This window comes from Balaenoptera borealis (assembly GCF_965194805.1).
Source record: "Balaenoptera borealis genome assembly, chromosome: 11".
NCBI lineage: Eukaryota > Metazoa > Chordata > Mammalia > Artiodactyla > Balaenopteridae > Balaenoptera > Balaenoptera borealis.
In genome coordinates, this window is record NC_138868.1 from 42,739,376 (window position 1) to 42,754,392 (window position 15,017).

Sequence of the window (15,017 nt, forward strand, 5' to 3'; positions counted from 1 at the left end):
TTGTTTGGCTACTTTTTGTACACTAGGAAGAGGCTAGAGCATTGTTTGTGTTAGGAGAAATCTTCCCACTGCCTTATGTACACGAAGTCCAGATCTGATTCCTGTGTGAGCCACTTTGATACTTAAGGGACAAGCACTATTGACTATATTTCAGGAAAGGTAGCATATATGAGTAACTCCTGAAGGTTCTTCCTTTTCACATTTCCATTATGATCACTTACGTTGTTAAAAAAAACTAAATTAGTTTTGAAAAAGGAATTCAGAGCTAAGAGATACATGCTGGGGTTTCAATTGTAACTACTAGGCACTGTTAAATGAGGCAGCAATAATCTCTCAAAAAACCAAAATAAGGCAAACTGGTAGCTTTACCTTATCAAAAGGGCTCGCAGATATAAGTAGTGAACTTAAAGATGCATCCAGGGGTTCAAGGGAATGCACTTATAATAAACCTTTTGGAATTCCAAAGGAAAATAAGCTTCCATTTAAAAAATAAATTTCTAAGTTTGAAAATAAAAACAGACATACTGTTTCCTACTGAGGAAAAGCCCACTGAAAATGTATCAGGTTTTCAAAGGGCAGTGATAACAAGTGTTAACTTACCCCTCTTCTCCTAACGGTGCAGGGCTTGCCCAATACAGGTAATTGCAGGCCCTGCAGCATCTCCCAAGCTGTCCCCTCCCCCCTCATTTCTACTCTTAATCCATCAGCTTTCTTTTCTACTGTCATCCTTTATTCTTTGCTCCTCTTCCCTTGTCTTCTTTTTCTCATGATCCCTTCTCTGCCCACATTTTCCTCTCATCTCTGCTCTTCCCTTCATCTTTTCCTCTCTTTGTCTCTCTCCCTTAGTTGTCTATGACATGGTATTAAAGAGAGTATATGTGTGCATTTGCTTATTATAGGTCACCTTTTGGAATATTTTATGTTTCTCTGTTTTTAATTGTAAGTAGCTTAATGTTTTATGTTTCTTTTAAAAAATAATGATTGCCATTGCTTTTAATCTGTGCAATTCTTAATTTTCCCCTATGGATAAATAGCTTCAACTGAGGAAAAAAATAATAGATACTAGTTTCTCTCTTCCTTTCCTTGATAGATTTGATTTGACTTAACAAAGAGTGTGAATACCTTAATGAAAGAGCTGGAGATAATCAAGTGGGCATACATATTTAAGAAAAATCCCTTTGCTCTATGCTTATATCTTAAAGACTTTCTGTACAGGATCTGCTTTGCTAACTGATGGATTTCCTCATGGGTCTGCTGTCTCCAGGGATCATATAGAACAGCACCTAATGATCCTATAGCCCAAGTCCTGCCGGGTCTTTTTTTTTGTCCACAAAGTTGCTGTTGGAAAGAGGTCTTCTTATACAGATTCGTGCTTAGTCATTTTGATAGGATCTCTGCTTCAGAAGTGGTAACCAATAGAGATTTGCAAGGTCACTTTATTGACACTGTATCTGCAGGATGTTAGCATATTCATAGCTTAGACAAGGCTTTCACAACATCAGGACTGAGGCTTTGGAAAGTGCAATTTAGTTGATGGTTGCTGTCAGTACATGGGGCTGACAGTGAAGTGTCTTCTAGGAACCCTCCAATCTGGGAAATAAGGCTGGCCTCTGAGAGTCAAACTAACAAAACCTCACCACAGTGGCCACGATTAGCCAACCAAGAGGTGAGCTAGAATAGCCACAACTCTAACCCACGGGACCTGGATGTCGTCTCATGGAGGCTGGGCAGGGATGGGATTGTCCATTAGGAACCAAGAGCCTCAAGAGTTGAGACGTTCTGGGTCTGGGGAAAGGCTAAGTGAATCTGTGGACTATGAAATACAGGAAAGCCTCAACAGCCATGCATGGTGATGCCCACCTGGAAACTGCCCAGGGCGCTGGCCCACAGGTTGCAGCTCTCTGGCGCCTTTGGCAGGCGTGACCCTAATGCAGCGCAGCCAACTCTCTCCCCTTTGGCTCTTTCCATGCTCTCCAAGCAGTCCTCCACATAGGACCTAGTTTCTGCTCCAGCTCATCTACAGGGAGACCTATGCTTTGACCTACCCAAAGTAACAATCCAAGCTACTGAATTGGGAGGTAGTCACTTTGATAGAAAGGCAGTGGTTAGGGCAATGGCTCCTAGGTCCAAACTCTGACCTCCCCTACTAGCTGTATCATGTTGAGTGAGCTCTTTAAACTTCTCATGTCTCAGGCTTCTCATTTATAAAATAGGTATGATATAATAGTCTTTACCATATAGGATTGTTATGCAGATTACATGATTAAGGCATGTGGTGCCTGGCATGTAGCAGGCACTAAAAAAAAATCAGTTATTATTATTATTTTCCCAGAAGACCTTTATCAACTTTTCTTTTTCTTAGTAGCTTACAATTTGCTAGAAATAGAATGATTTCTTCTGAAAACACAAATTGTTCTAAATGTAAACAAAAAGTCTGCACAAATTAATAGAAATGAAAGAGTGAAGATGTATAATTTCAGAACATTTTCCATGTTCATTTAGTTCTCTAATGACTTCTAAACACATTTCGATGTTTCAAAGTTTACTTTTTCATGGTGGATTAATAGATAAGCTTTGGAATATAGATAACAATAGCTAACACATACACATATATATAATATATATATGTATGTATGTGTATATACATGTGTGTATATATATGCATATGTATGCGTGTATATATGTATGTGTACATATCAATATACATATCAATATATATATTTACTATGTACCAAGGAGGCACGGCACTACTTTACATACATTAAGGTGCATGACGAGGAAGGGCAGAGGCAGGATTTGAAAGTCAGCTGGATCTGAATCCAGGACTCCGCTCCAACCTCCTCAGTCTCCTTGGTCCCTATAAGCTTTGTTAGAACACCTTCAAGGAGAGGGAGTTGATGAGACTGTACATCCAAGGACCAGATCCTTGAACGAGGTGAGATCACAACGTCAATGCCCCCTTGACATCCCCGTTTCCCTAGAGAAAATCCCCCCCCTTCCTGCCTGGGTGCCCCACAAGTTCCTGCTAGTGATTACTCCAGACAACTGTTAAAGGACTTTTTAAAGGTACACAATTGTGCGTTCCTTAATTAAGTCCTGTGAATTATTCCAAGGAACCTCTTCAGAATAATCACTGTTTCACAAAAATAAGGAGACGACGACACCAATATAAGGTACATATCTCCTACCCAGGGAATCAAGCAGAGTAATTAGAGTTTAAGGCAGATCCAATTATCCACAGCACACAGCCAGATTAAAAATCGGAGCTACGTGAGGAAGCAGAACCCAGAGGAACACAGAAAGCCCAACTGCCTTAATTCCTGCAGCTGAATGCCTGGACTGAATGAGCCACCTTCCATTTATCTAGCCCTCTCTCACCCACACGTCCACAAATCCTTACCTTGTTCACAAAGTTTCTTGGTCAGAGAGCCCTCATCTTGAAAATAAATGATGCGTTTCTGTACGATGCTAGCCCTGTGGGGAAAGAGGACACAAGCACATGGTGAGGAGGGCAAGTCTGGGGACGTCAGATCCCTGCTTGTCCACCTACAGCTGTGTGGCTTTGGCTGAGTGCCCCCAACACTCTGTGCCTCAGTTTCTTCATTGGAAAACTGGCATTAAGAATAATATCTACCCCGCGAAGAGTGGCCCCTGCTTGCTGCATCTGGAGAGGGCCCTCACACAGAAACGGCGACCCAACACAGCCAAAAATAAATAAATAAATAAAAATAAAAATAAAAAAAGAATAATATCTACCTCCTAGGATTGCTGAGAACTAAATAAGACAATGTATGTCAAGAGTTCAGCATATACCTAGAAACCACTCAATAAATATTAGTTATTGTGGTGGTGTTGGTGGTGCTCATATTATTATTAAGGTAGGAAGGTAAACTAACAGCATTTTCAATAACTTTTCTCAGTGGTTCATTTACTCTAGTTTCGTATCAGATTACTGAGGCCATTTATAGATCAAACAAATTCAAATCAGGAAAGCATGTCAAATTCTCTTCCTGAAGGGGAAAATAAAACCCTAAAAATATATTTTGATTTGTTCTGAAAATGTCATTCTATATCTTTCCTGAAAGACTAGACGAAACTATCTCCTACGTTCAGAACAAAGACAATTTCAGCTGTTATATCTCCCTCTTAAACATGTCAAACATAGGATCTTAGAATTTGGAAAGAATATTTTGAGGTTGAAAAATGACTTGCTTTTGGCCAGCATATATTTTCTCTTTAATCTAGGATTGCACAGACATACTACTGCACAGTTTATTTTCAGCTGGCCTTGAAGAGGCCTGAAACCCAGTGTTCCAGTAATTTGAAAGTCCACAACACAACACTGAGCTGGTGCCAGTGGATCTTGAGCCATTTCTATTGATTTTCTTCAGCAATGTTACTCAATCAAAAGGTAATTTTCACTTTGATTTTCCCTATTTAACAGATAAAGGGAGCCCTCGACTTCATCACAGCTGACCACACTGAACCAGGGACAGTCACACAAGCTGCCCTGTGTCACATGATCTCAGACCCAGGAATGCGCCCAAGTGTGCATGGATCTGCAGAGCACAGAGGAGGTTCTCTCGATGGTCTGGGCCTAGGCCAAAATCACTTTCCAAAGAAATGTCTACTGTACACTCAGTCTTTCACAAAAAAGTAAAATTGAGGCCAGCCTATTAATGTCTTTTACAGTCTTTCCCCACCCAAGAGAGAAGAGATGTTGAAATAAATGAATGAAATATACTTCCTATTGACACAAGCTACTATAATTATTTATCCATTCTGTTGACCATCAAGCAGAACGTTTCTTTGGGCCAAGAGAACACTCTGGAGAACACTCACCCCAAAGCCAAATAACAAAGCCTTCTGTTAGTTGGAGTATCCCATCACCTACCACAGTGCTTCCAGAATGTTCCCCAGTGAAATTGCCTCAGGGACCCCTGTGGAGGGCAAGGAGTAGGCCTAGTGGGAAGTATCCCAGGCCCCACGTTCTTGCTTCAAACAAAGGCTCCAACCTCATTTCAACCCAAAGCAGCCCCCTCTCCCATTTGTCTTCCTGTTGTATTTGCTGGTGTATTTTCAACAAATAATTGCTGGAGGTGTGCTTAGCGACCAGGCATTGGCCCGGGACACTGTCATGAACAAGACAAATGGGGCCACTTCCCATTCTCAAAGTTGACAGAATAGTGGGGAGAAAGCATCAGACAACTAAACCCTCAGTTAATGAATGGAGACATCCACAGGGTGTGGGAGAGTGTATCACAGGGGTTCCTGACCAAGCCAGGAAAGGCTCCTCCCAGAAAATGTGGCTGAGCTTAGATTTGAACGACTAGAAGCTAATTAGGCAAGTGGGATGGAGAAGCAAAGGAGAGGGCATCCTTTGTAAGATCCTTGAGGTGGGGAGGGCTGCAGATCACTGGAGAACCCACGGGTGCTAAGCCAGGGAGGTGTGAGATGAGCTGGGGAGGCGGGCAGGGCCACATCACCCAGAGCCTGCAGGGAGATGGCATTTTACTCCAAGCTAGATGAGAAGTCTTTGAGGAATGTGCCATGAGGAGTGAGATGATCAGTTCTGCCCTTTTAGAAGAGTCTTTGGGCCACAGAATAAAAACGGATTGGTATGTGGTTGCAGTACACGGAGCTCCCATGCAAATCAAATTTTGTTTCAATAAAACTCTCTTGATAAAATGGTTTGAAAACACCTGATCTGGGACTTCCCTGGTGGTCCAGTGGTTGGGACTCCGTGCTTCCACTGCAGGGGGCATGGGTTCGATCCCTGGTTGGGGAACTAGGATCCTGCATGCCAGGCGGCCAAAAAACAAACAAACAAACAAAACACCTGAACTACAGGATAAAGTACAAACTTACCATGGTATTCAAGGCTCTTCATAAAAAACCTCCCTCAAACACTCTCCTGGCTTTATTTGTTGGCATTTTGTGCCATGCTCCCTGGGTTCTAGGCTATGCAAAGTTTATCCCCCTTGTCTGAACACCTCTTTCACTCCACCACTCCCTTACCCGTGCTGTTTCCTCTCCCAGAATCTCCCACCACCTGTCTTTGCTAGCATTGGTAACAAATACTCTGAATTTTCTTCCTCCTGCTTTCAGTAGGGGAATAATGGCAAACCCTATGATATAAAGGCATGATGATGCTTAGAAAAATTAAATCACCCCCAGATTTTCCAAAACTATCATTATAAATATTTGAGGGGCCAGAGATAGAAAAACATATTTCCTTTAAGATATTTCTATTTCTTTCATGCCTTGTTTTATAAAGTCAAGTTGGCCCTCTTTTTGATAATAGTTGTAATTTCTGAGCCCTTATTATGTCACTGTGCTAGGGAGGCCCTTCATGTACATTATCTTACATATCTTCTGCTTTACATATACTACATGTCCTCAAGTTCTTTATCAAAACACTTGGGCTAGATGTGTTTTTGAATTCAGAGTTTTTCAGAGAGTAGAAAGTTAAGATGGCAGTAGGCTATTAACATCCCCATGATCAAACATATCCATATTCTGCCACAAAATGTAACAATATTCATACTAAGAGAGTAAATAAAACTTATAAACAGCTTCACGTCAGTTTAGGTCAAGTTCAGCAAACTTATCAAAATGCTTTTGTTTTCAGAGGGATTAAGATGAGGGTTTGTGGCTATTTTCACCCTAATCTTACAGGTGACGATGACTGAGATGCAGGGAGATTAAGTAACATGCTCAAGGTTTTGAAGTCTCCCACCTACTGCCAAAGTCCACGGTCTGTCTTAGGCTCAGAGTGCTTGCAAGGATTAAACACGATTACCTATAAAGAGTATAACTGCACTGTGAGGAATGCATTGTTATAAAATGTAACCTCGAATTGATTTGGGGGGGATCTATTTTAGCATCTCACGGAGCACACAGTGGAGAGCTGAGACTTCGGTGGGTCTCCCTGGAGCCTGGGTCATCACCACCTGAAGCTCTCCATGAAAAGACGAGCATATATCCCCATGTCCAAGCTTGGCCAACCCTCTGGACCATGCCCTTTGGATTTCAAACTCTGTGCAGATCCAATGTGGGATACAAGGCTTGTTCTGATCTGGCCCTGGCGATCAGGCTTTATCTCTATCCAGTCCCTCCTGAGCGCCCTACCCAAACCATATCCTATACCTGTCTTCATGATCTCACACCCTTGGCCTCCTGTCCATGGGACTCCTTCTGTCCTTCCTTGTGACTCCTCAATATACACCACACACAAACACACACACACACACACTCTCTCTCTCTCTCTCTCTCTCTCTCTCTCTCAGTTACCTAACTCATACTCAACTAAGACGTTACTTCCTTCAGATTGACGTCTTGCCTGGATGTTGAGAGCCATAGCCACTTGGGCTTCTCCTATCCAGCACTTATTAACCTGTATTATAATTGCCTGTTTACTTTTCTATCTCCTGTGCTAGATTATAAGCTTCCTGAGAGCAGGAACTGTACCTTACTTATTTCTGTAGATGTTAGTATCATTGCAATCCTGGGATTCAAGTAGAAGGAACAGAGTTTGGAAAGGAAAGAGTTTGAGATTGAGCTGTCTGTAGGGCATGATGGTGGTCGTAGGGGGTAGTTAGACACAGGGACCTGTAACTCAGGAGAGACTTGAGGGGTGGGGAGGATGGATATGGGAGTCACTGGGGCAGAAGTCAGGATCAAAGCTTTTAGAGTGGCTGATGTCACCCAGGGAAAGTGTGTGGCGTGAGAAGAGAGTCTAGCTGAGCCCAGAACTCTGAATGCCAACATTCACCCACAGATATGTCAGCAGAGACCAAGACTTTGGAACGCTTGGTTGCAGAAGATGTTTCTTTTTATTCCCCATTTGGTCAACTCCTGAGAGAATTTTATATTCTGAGAAAGTACATTTCATTTCTAGTCTGTTCCCATCCAAAGTATAAAACTCAGCAGAGATTTATAAATCATATTATAGTTCAGAAAAATAATAGCTTTACAAGATGAGAATGCTGTTAGTAAGAATTCCCTCAGCATTTCAAAATGACAAATTTCTCCCATTCTGTGTTGCAATTTGGCAGTCCTGTTGCATAGCATTTATATACTGATATACTGAATGCTCTCTTATCATGAAAGAACGTGTTAAGGAAATCTAAATTAAATTTCTCAGTATGTTAGCTTCTCAAACTTCAGAATATTGAGGTTCTAAATAACTTACTAATCATTTCAAAAGTTTCCTTTTAAACCTAAAGTGGAACATTTCCAGAAATGCCATCCTGAATCTCTTAGATGCTCGGCTCTTTTCTGTCTGATGAGTTTCTTCATTTGCTGTTCTTTTCCTTGGGGAGTTTGCCTGTTGGAGTAAAGTTAGAGCTGGCTAAGTTGTAGGTTTGCTGTCTAGCACTGAAAAGGCCTGGGATCCCTGTTCTCACTGAAAAGGGACAAGGAGACCTCAGAAACTGAAGGACTTGGGAGAGATCAGGCCATGAAATGAATTAAGAATACACATGGGTCCTCAGCGGCTGGGTCACTGCCATGTAGGGCTAATTCATGTAAGGTCCTTACGACATGCATGTTGCACAGAGTAAATACTCAGTAGAGGTAGTCATTATTGTTGCTGTTGTTAAAAATCACCAGCCCCTAACAAAGTGCCTGACACATAAAAGTACTTAATAAATAGAAGCTATTATTATGATTGATGTCAGGTCTGTCTCCTTTGCTTGTGGAGGGAGGAGTGAGGGCGTTATCTTGATCAACTGCTTCAGGCAGAGATAATGAATGACTAAAATGAAGCTCAGGTTTGCGGTCTCCAGACTACTTTTGCCAACCCTCTTCCCAATTCCAGTAAAATCCCTATTACTGAACAGTTCTTGGAATACTTTACAAAATTTGTCTCTGATCTCAGGGATGTTTTCCAAAGGAGTGATCCAGTTTATAACAAATAACATCTATTTCCTTTTCCCAGTGAAAGAACAATTTTGTGGGAGGATGCAGGAATAAAATATTAAAGTCATAGCAATGGTAACATCATCAGGAACTGAGGCTATCTGCCTTATTTTACTTTGCAAGGATGCCAAGTGCTAATCTGATCATGGTCTCATGTTACTCAGCAAATATTTACAGAAGCTGGGTGCATTCCATGATCCAGACTCTTAACCAATCTTTTATATGGTTTTATGTGGATCTCAGGAAATGGAGCTGTGTCCAGGAGTTAACAGCCTTCCTGGCAGCTCACGGTAATGTGCCCATGGGAGAAGAAAAGTGAAAGCTTATCTGCAGGGCTTTATCTACAGGACTCACAAGAACTCCATGGCTGTCCAACAGTAAGGTCACAAAACTACAGGTTCAGAGACTGGTATAGTTGTCTACCATTACTGCAAAGAAGCAAATCTAGTAAATTCTAAAAAATCTAGCTGCCAGGAGATTATTTCTGCTTAATTATCACTCATTCATGAAACACTTACTGAGCACTTATTCTGTGTCAGGCCCTTTGCTAGGAGCTGAAGATTCAAAGACAAGTAAGAGATGGTGCCTTCCAGTAAGGAGTTTCTAGTCCAACAGGGAAAAAGAGAGACAGAAAAAGGAAACAGGAAAGCAATGTTGAGTGCAATAAAGGAGAAGCCAGAGGATGCAGAAGAGCAGTAACTAACTTCACCTTGGCAAAGCTCCAAGAGGAGGCAATGACCCCGAAGGTCTGAATTGGCAGAGGGGCAGTGGAAATAGAGGATCCAAGAGAAACATCGTAGAACAATTTAAAAGCACTTTGTAACTTACTGGATCCAGACCAGAAAGAGAAGGTTGAATACAAGACCTTTTATTTATTTTCTGTTTATTTAACAGTTAAACACACTTCTAAGTGCTTCATAGATATTAATTCATTGAATCCTCCCAACAACCCCATGAGGTAAACGCTACTATTATCCCTGTTTTACAGATGAGAAAACTGACACAGAGGGAGGTAAGTTAACTGATTCCCCATCTGAAACTCCCCGTCTGACTCCCCATGACTGAAACAAAAGACAGAAGGGGCAAGGAAGAATTTTATCTTTTAATTTTCGGAATTTCTATTGAGATAATTGTAGCTGCACATGCAACTGTAAGAAATAATACAGGGAGGCTGTACATTTTTTGCCTAGTTTTCCCCAATGGTAACAATTTGCAAAACTTCAGTGTAATATGACAACTAGGATATTGACATTAATGCAATCCACCAGGCTTGAGACTGGACACAAAATTGGTGCCATAGGATTAGATGAGGGCCAGATCATGCCATTCTAAAGAAACTGTGCTTATGATAAGCTGCCACACTCTAAGATAGAACAATCCCAAATGACTCTAGAAATTCATAGTATGTTAGAACCCCAACTGGAGAATCATCTACAGGTGTGATCCTGACTCAGGCAGGAGGCCATTTCTGGCTGGGATGAGGTGGTGCCAGAGGTGGAGTTGGGGGGAATTATTAGTAGGAATGATAACTTCTTGGAAAGATGGCACTGAAACTGGACTTGGAGTCCCAGAGGCTGAGTCTGTAACCAGGGGTGAGTTCTTTGCAGGAGTTAGAGCTGCACACCTAAGAGTTCCTCGGAAGGTCCACCATCCATGGGCCTTGGAAGCAATGCCACCATCTGCTTTGGGCAGACTTCTCAAACTGAATCAGGGGAATCAGCTCCATGCAGCACTGTACGTATACTTATAGCTTAGGTCATGACCAGAATCTGGCCAAGAGGTCAGTTAGGTTCTTAACAAGACTACAATCCATCCCCAACCTTGTATGGTCATTGGATTTCTGGAGTTCTTGATTCACATTATTGAACAAAGTTGCATCTACAAAACCCTGGTTTTGATTTTAACAAAAATTAGAGGAAAACTAGTTTTAGCACTCAGTTTATTTCTTCTTAGAATGATCCTGAGGATAACAAGCTTATTATGATTCCATTTTCTCTTATTATTGTCCAATTTTAGACCTCATCTTTATCATATGTCTTGTCAATACTATTACTCTATAACTTTAAATTTTACCCCCTAAAAATCCAATGGAAAATTAATAATGAGGAATTGACTTTCATACCATAAGAGAAATGTAAGAAGAAAAGGATAAAACTGGGTTATGTTTTTAAAGAACTAATTTAGATGTGAGAGTCATTAAAATCAGACAGACATTCATCTACTCATGTTTTTATTTAACAGAGTAGATGCCATGAAGCTGTGTTAGGAATTGGAGGTAAAAGATGAACAAGACAGGGCTTCCCTGGTGGCACAGTGGTTGAGAATCCTCCTGCCAATGCAGGGGACACGGGTTCAATCCCTGGTCCAGGAAGATCCCACATGCCGCGGAGCAACTAAGCCCGTGTGCCAAAACTACTGAGCCTGCACTCTAGAGCCCGTGAGCCACAGCTACTGAGCCTGTGAGCCGCAACTGCTGAAGCCCATGTGCCTAGAGCCCGTGCTCCGCTACAAGAGAGGCCACCGCAGTAAGAAGCCTGCGCACTGCAACGAAGAGTAGCCCCTGCTCACCACAGCTAGAGAAAGCCCACGCACAGCAATGAAGACCCAACTCAGCCAAAAATAAATTAAAAAAAAAAAAGAAAAAAGATGAACAAGATATAATATGTGTGACACTGAGTAGTGGACAGCCTGAGAGATATGAATCAGAATACTGCATAGCAAGTAGTAGAGTCTACCCAATATCTACTCCTTCCATCTGCCATGCTTGCAGAACACTCATTTTTCGAGGAGTAGTACCAGCTAAGCCAATCAGGATAGTCCTGTTCCCACTTTCCCATCCTTCCTTGCAGCTGGGGAAGGGAGCATGTGATTCATATGTGGTCTCAGTAACATAAGGGAAGGTTGACGGCATGGAGGGGAGAACTTCTGAGAAAGCTTTGCTTTCCAGATAAAAGAAATTAATGACCCATCCTGTCCTGTCCTTCTTTTTCCAGCCTTGATTACAACCACAATGTGTGAAACAAGGCAGCCATTTTGTGACCATGAGGAAAAGAAAAAGAAAACTCAGAGACACCGGCTCTGGCATCATTTAACTGCTGTCACTTGTCAATGACATCATTTAGGTAGCAGTCACCTACCTCCAGCCTTCTTGTTATATGAGAAAAATAAACCTTTATTTGTTGAAGCCATCGTTGGTCAAGTTTTCTAATGAATGCTGCTCTCAAAAGCGTGACTACCTGATGGAAAGAGGAATGAACAAAGTATTGTGGGAGTACAGAAGAGGGCAGTTTAAAAGGTAAGGCGGAGCAGGTTCTGCTGACCAGGATATTGCCTTGGGGAGCCACAGAAGGGCTTAGGTAGGATTGCGGGCAAGGATGCCTTGGTCAGAAGAGCCTGGGAGAAGAACACTCCAGATGAGGCCTTAAAAGAGGGCTTGGATTTGGTTGGTGGCAGGTTATGCTGCCCTTTGGTAGAACTTTCCATGGGGTGCAGGGGACAGTGTTCCCAGTGACTAGGAAGAAAGCAACAGGCCTGCCAGTTCACTCCAGTCTGAAGAGAGACATGGCTGCAAAGGGGTGGGCATGGGGGGCAGCGCGGTGGGAGTTTGACGGGAGAACACAGGCAAGGGAAATATTCTTTTTTCTCTGGAGGGGGCTTTGCCGTGCCTATAAGCTGCAACTGAGGCAACAGTAGAAACCCTTAGGGGTACCTGCTGGGTCACTGGCTGGAAATTTGTCATCTGTTGGAAAAATCTTAAATAAACTCACATGGACAAAATAAACAGACTGCAGGATATAGTCCCAGTTGTGGAAGCTCTGACAAGCCATTCTGGGTAATGATCAGGACCATTTCTCATTTCCTTTAATTGTTTTATACCAAACTATCAATTTTTTTCAGCATCTTTTGAACCTTAACGGGTTCCTCCCTCTGGCTTAAATGGTCCATGGCATTTCTTAACCTTGCAAAAAGATGTACGTCTAATCCTTGAGCCTGGGGTGAAGGCAATACCTCACAATACATCTTTAGGCCAAAAAAATCATTTTCTCTTAAGGACACAAAAACCTGGGGTTTGATGTTCCTGAAAAATTACTTTTTTTTTTCCCAGTAAGTCTTAGCATGTTTTTCAGCATTTTGTAATATGATTACTGGCACCTGGGGTATTAGTAGTCAAGGGACAACTGACAGTTCACTGTTTCTGTAATATTGTTGGGTCCATGATTCTACTGTATAATGTCTCATACGTTTAAACTGCTAATCAGTGCCTGCCTTGCTTTCCCCTCCAACCTCTTCACGTCTATAAACTCTCGCCAGACTATGAGCCCCTCCGGCCCCGGGACTGTGTCTTATTCATCATTGCATGCCTGGAATCTAACAGAGGATCTGGCCAAGGCTTGAACCTGGGGTTCTTAATCTGGGGTCTGCAGACAGGATTCAGGATGATGAAATTTTGTGTGGTGTGCACATTTCTGGTTAAGAGTTCATAGCTTTCATCTGCTTCTCGAAGGGGTTCCTGACCTTGAAACCTTTAAGAACCTCTATTAGGTCTGAAATGAATGATAGTAGATATGTGAAATGGCATAACTGTCATTCCATTTCATAAAATCTCCAACTAAGATATATGTTTTTTTCTCCTAATGATGAAGGTTAAATTTTTATTCCAAGCACCCAAGGCTTCAACTGCTTTCTCTCCAAACTATGCTCTGATCTGAAATAGAATCTGTCTTGGTTGGAAAACAAGAAATAGAAAGTGAAGCATTGCTCCTGCGTTTCTCAGGTGTTCCTTGCAGAGTTCTGGCTGCTCCATGCAGGGCATCGGTGTAACCATAAAATCACCCCAGCCTGAGCTAGAAGAAATGCTGCCACACTGAAACCTCCCTCCTGGCTGGTTCACACAGGTCACTATTCTCTGTAGTTGGTTCCACCCTGCCGTGGCCACAGCTGCCTCCCCTTTCTGGGGGTTCCTATAAGCCAGGGCAGGCAGCGTCGTTTCTCAGGTGTAAGGAAACAATCCGGGCGACACAGCAGAGTCCTGAAGTACAGGCTACCTGTCCTCCTTTCTGTTCCTCAGGGAGCCTCCCTATCATCCTGGGTTTTCCTGCACAGGAGCAGACCTATGTGTTGGGAGATGCTCCCTCCTCTAGATGGGGTTAGGGCGCGTGTGGAGGGTGCTTATGGCTCTCAGCTAGGGATTCATAGTCCACGAAGGGGTTGCAAAGGATTCTCGAACCCCTAGAAAAAGTGTATGCAAAATTGTAAGCATGTGCATTGCTTTGGGGAGAGATTTTACAAGAATCGCTGCTCTGAGTTAGGAGTAATGATTTTCATGCCCGTTAGTACTCATCGAGGAGCCCCCTCCCGCCCTGTCCCGTCCCACCTCCCCCCCCACCCCAGCAAGGACATGCATGGAAGAGTAAATGAATTCCCTGTACAATTCCCGCAGAAACCTCCTAACAGGTTTCCTCTCCTTACCAACCCATTGAATTTACCTACACTCGACTAGGGGATTAATCGTCACCTCTAGCACATTATTAGGCACCAGTGATACCATAGTCCTAATTATCCCGTCTCCACCTCCTCCCTGTCCCACCCCACCCCAGCACGGGGTCTGGCACACAGTAGGTCCTCCCTAAACCAAGGTTCCTCTCTCACTTATAGAGCACAGTCCAAGCTCTTGGCTAAACGTCCACAGTCCCGAGCACCAGGACACAAGCTGCCTTCCACGCCTGACATGACCCCCCCTCCCCCCAGCACTTTCCCCAGCCACCTGAACTCGGCGCTGCCTTTTCACCGTGTGTCACACGACCCCTCCTGGTTTCCGCCCATGCTACTCAAACCAGGAATGCACTTCTGGCTCCTCTCTGCCCAGTCACAGCCCACTCATCTGTCACCATCTCACGGCCTCCTCAGAGTCTCATTGACCAGGACCTTCAGAACTGACCTCCTCTGGGTTCCTAGAACACCGTTGATCCTGACCATTCATTTGGCATTCGGGCATTGGGTACTCTTGATGTGTGCTTGCACTTTAACATCTTGTATTACCATTTAACTTATTGTGAGTTTACGTTTGGGGCTTCTGACTAAGTTCTGAGCTTCTT

At 43.0% G+C, this 15,017-nt stretch overlaps 1 protein-coding gene across 2 annotated transcripts in view; it reads right to left on the reverse strand.

Moving 5' to 3' along the window:
- Positions 1–15,017, reverse strand: part of SPON1 (spondin 1) — a 271,002-nt gene that overhangs the window by 153,009 nt on the left and 102,976 nt on the right. For both annotated transcript variants that reach the window (XR_014231404.1, XM_082341465.1), the window contains exon 4: positions 3,401–3,474. Coding sequence is in view for 1 of the 2 variants with exons in the window: in XM_082341465.1 (XP_082197591.1) it covers positions 3,401–3,474 (74 nt within the window). In the remaining variant the exon portion in view is untranslated. The remainder of the gene's footprint in view (positions 1–3,400; positions 3,475–15,017) is intronic.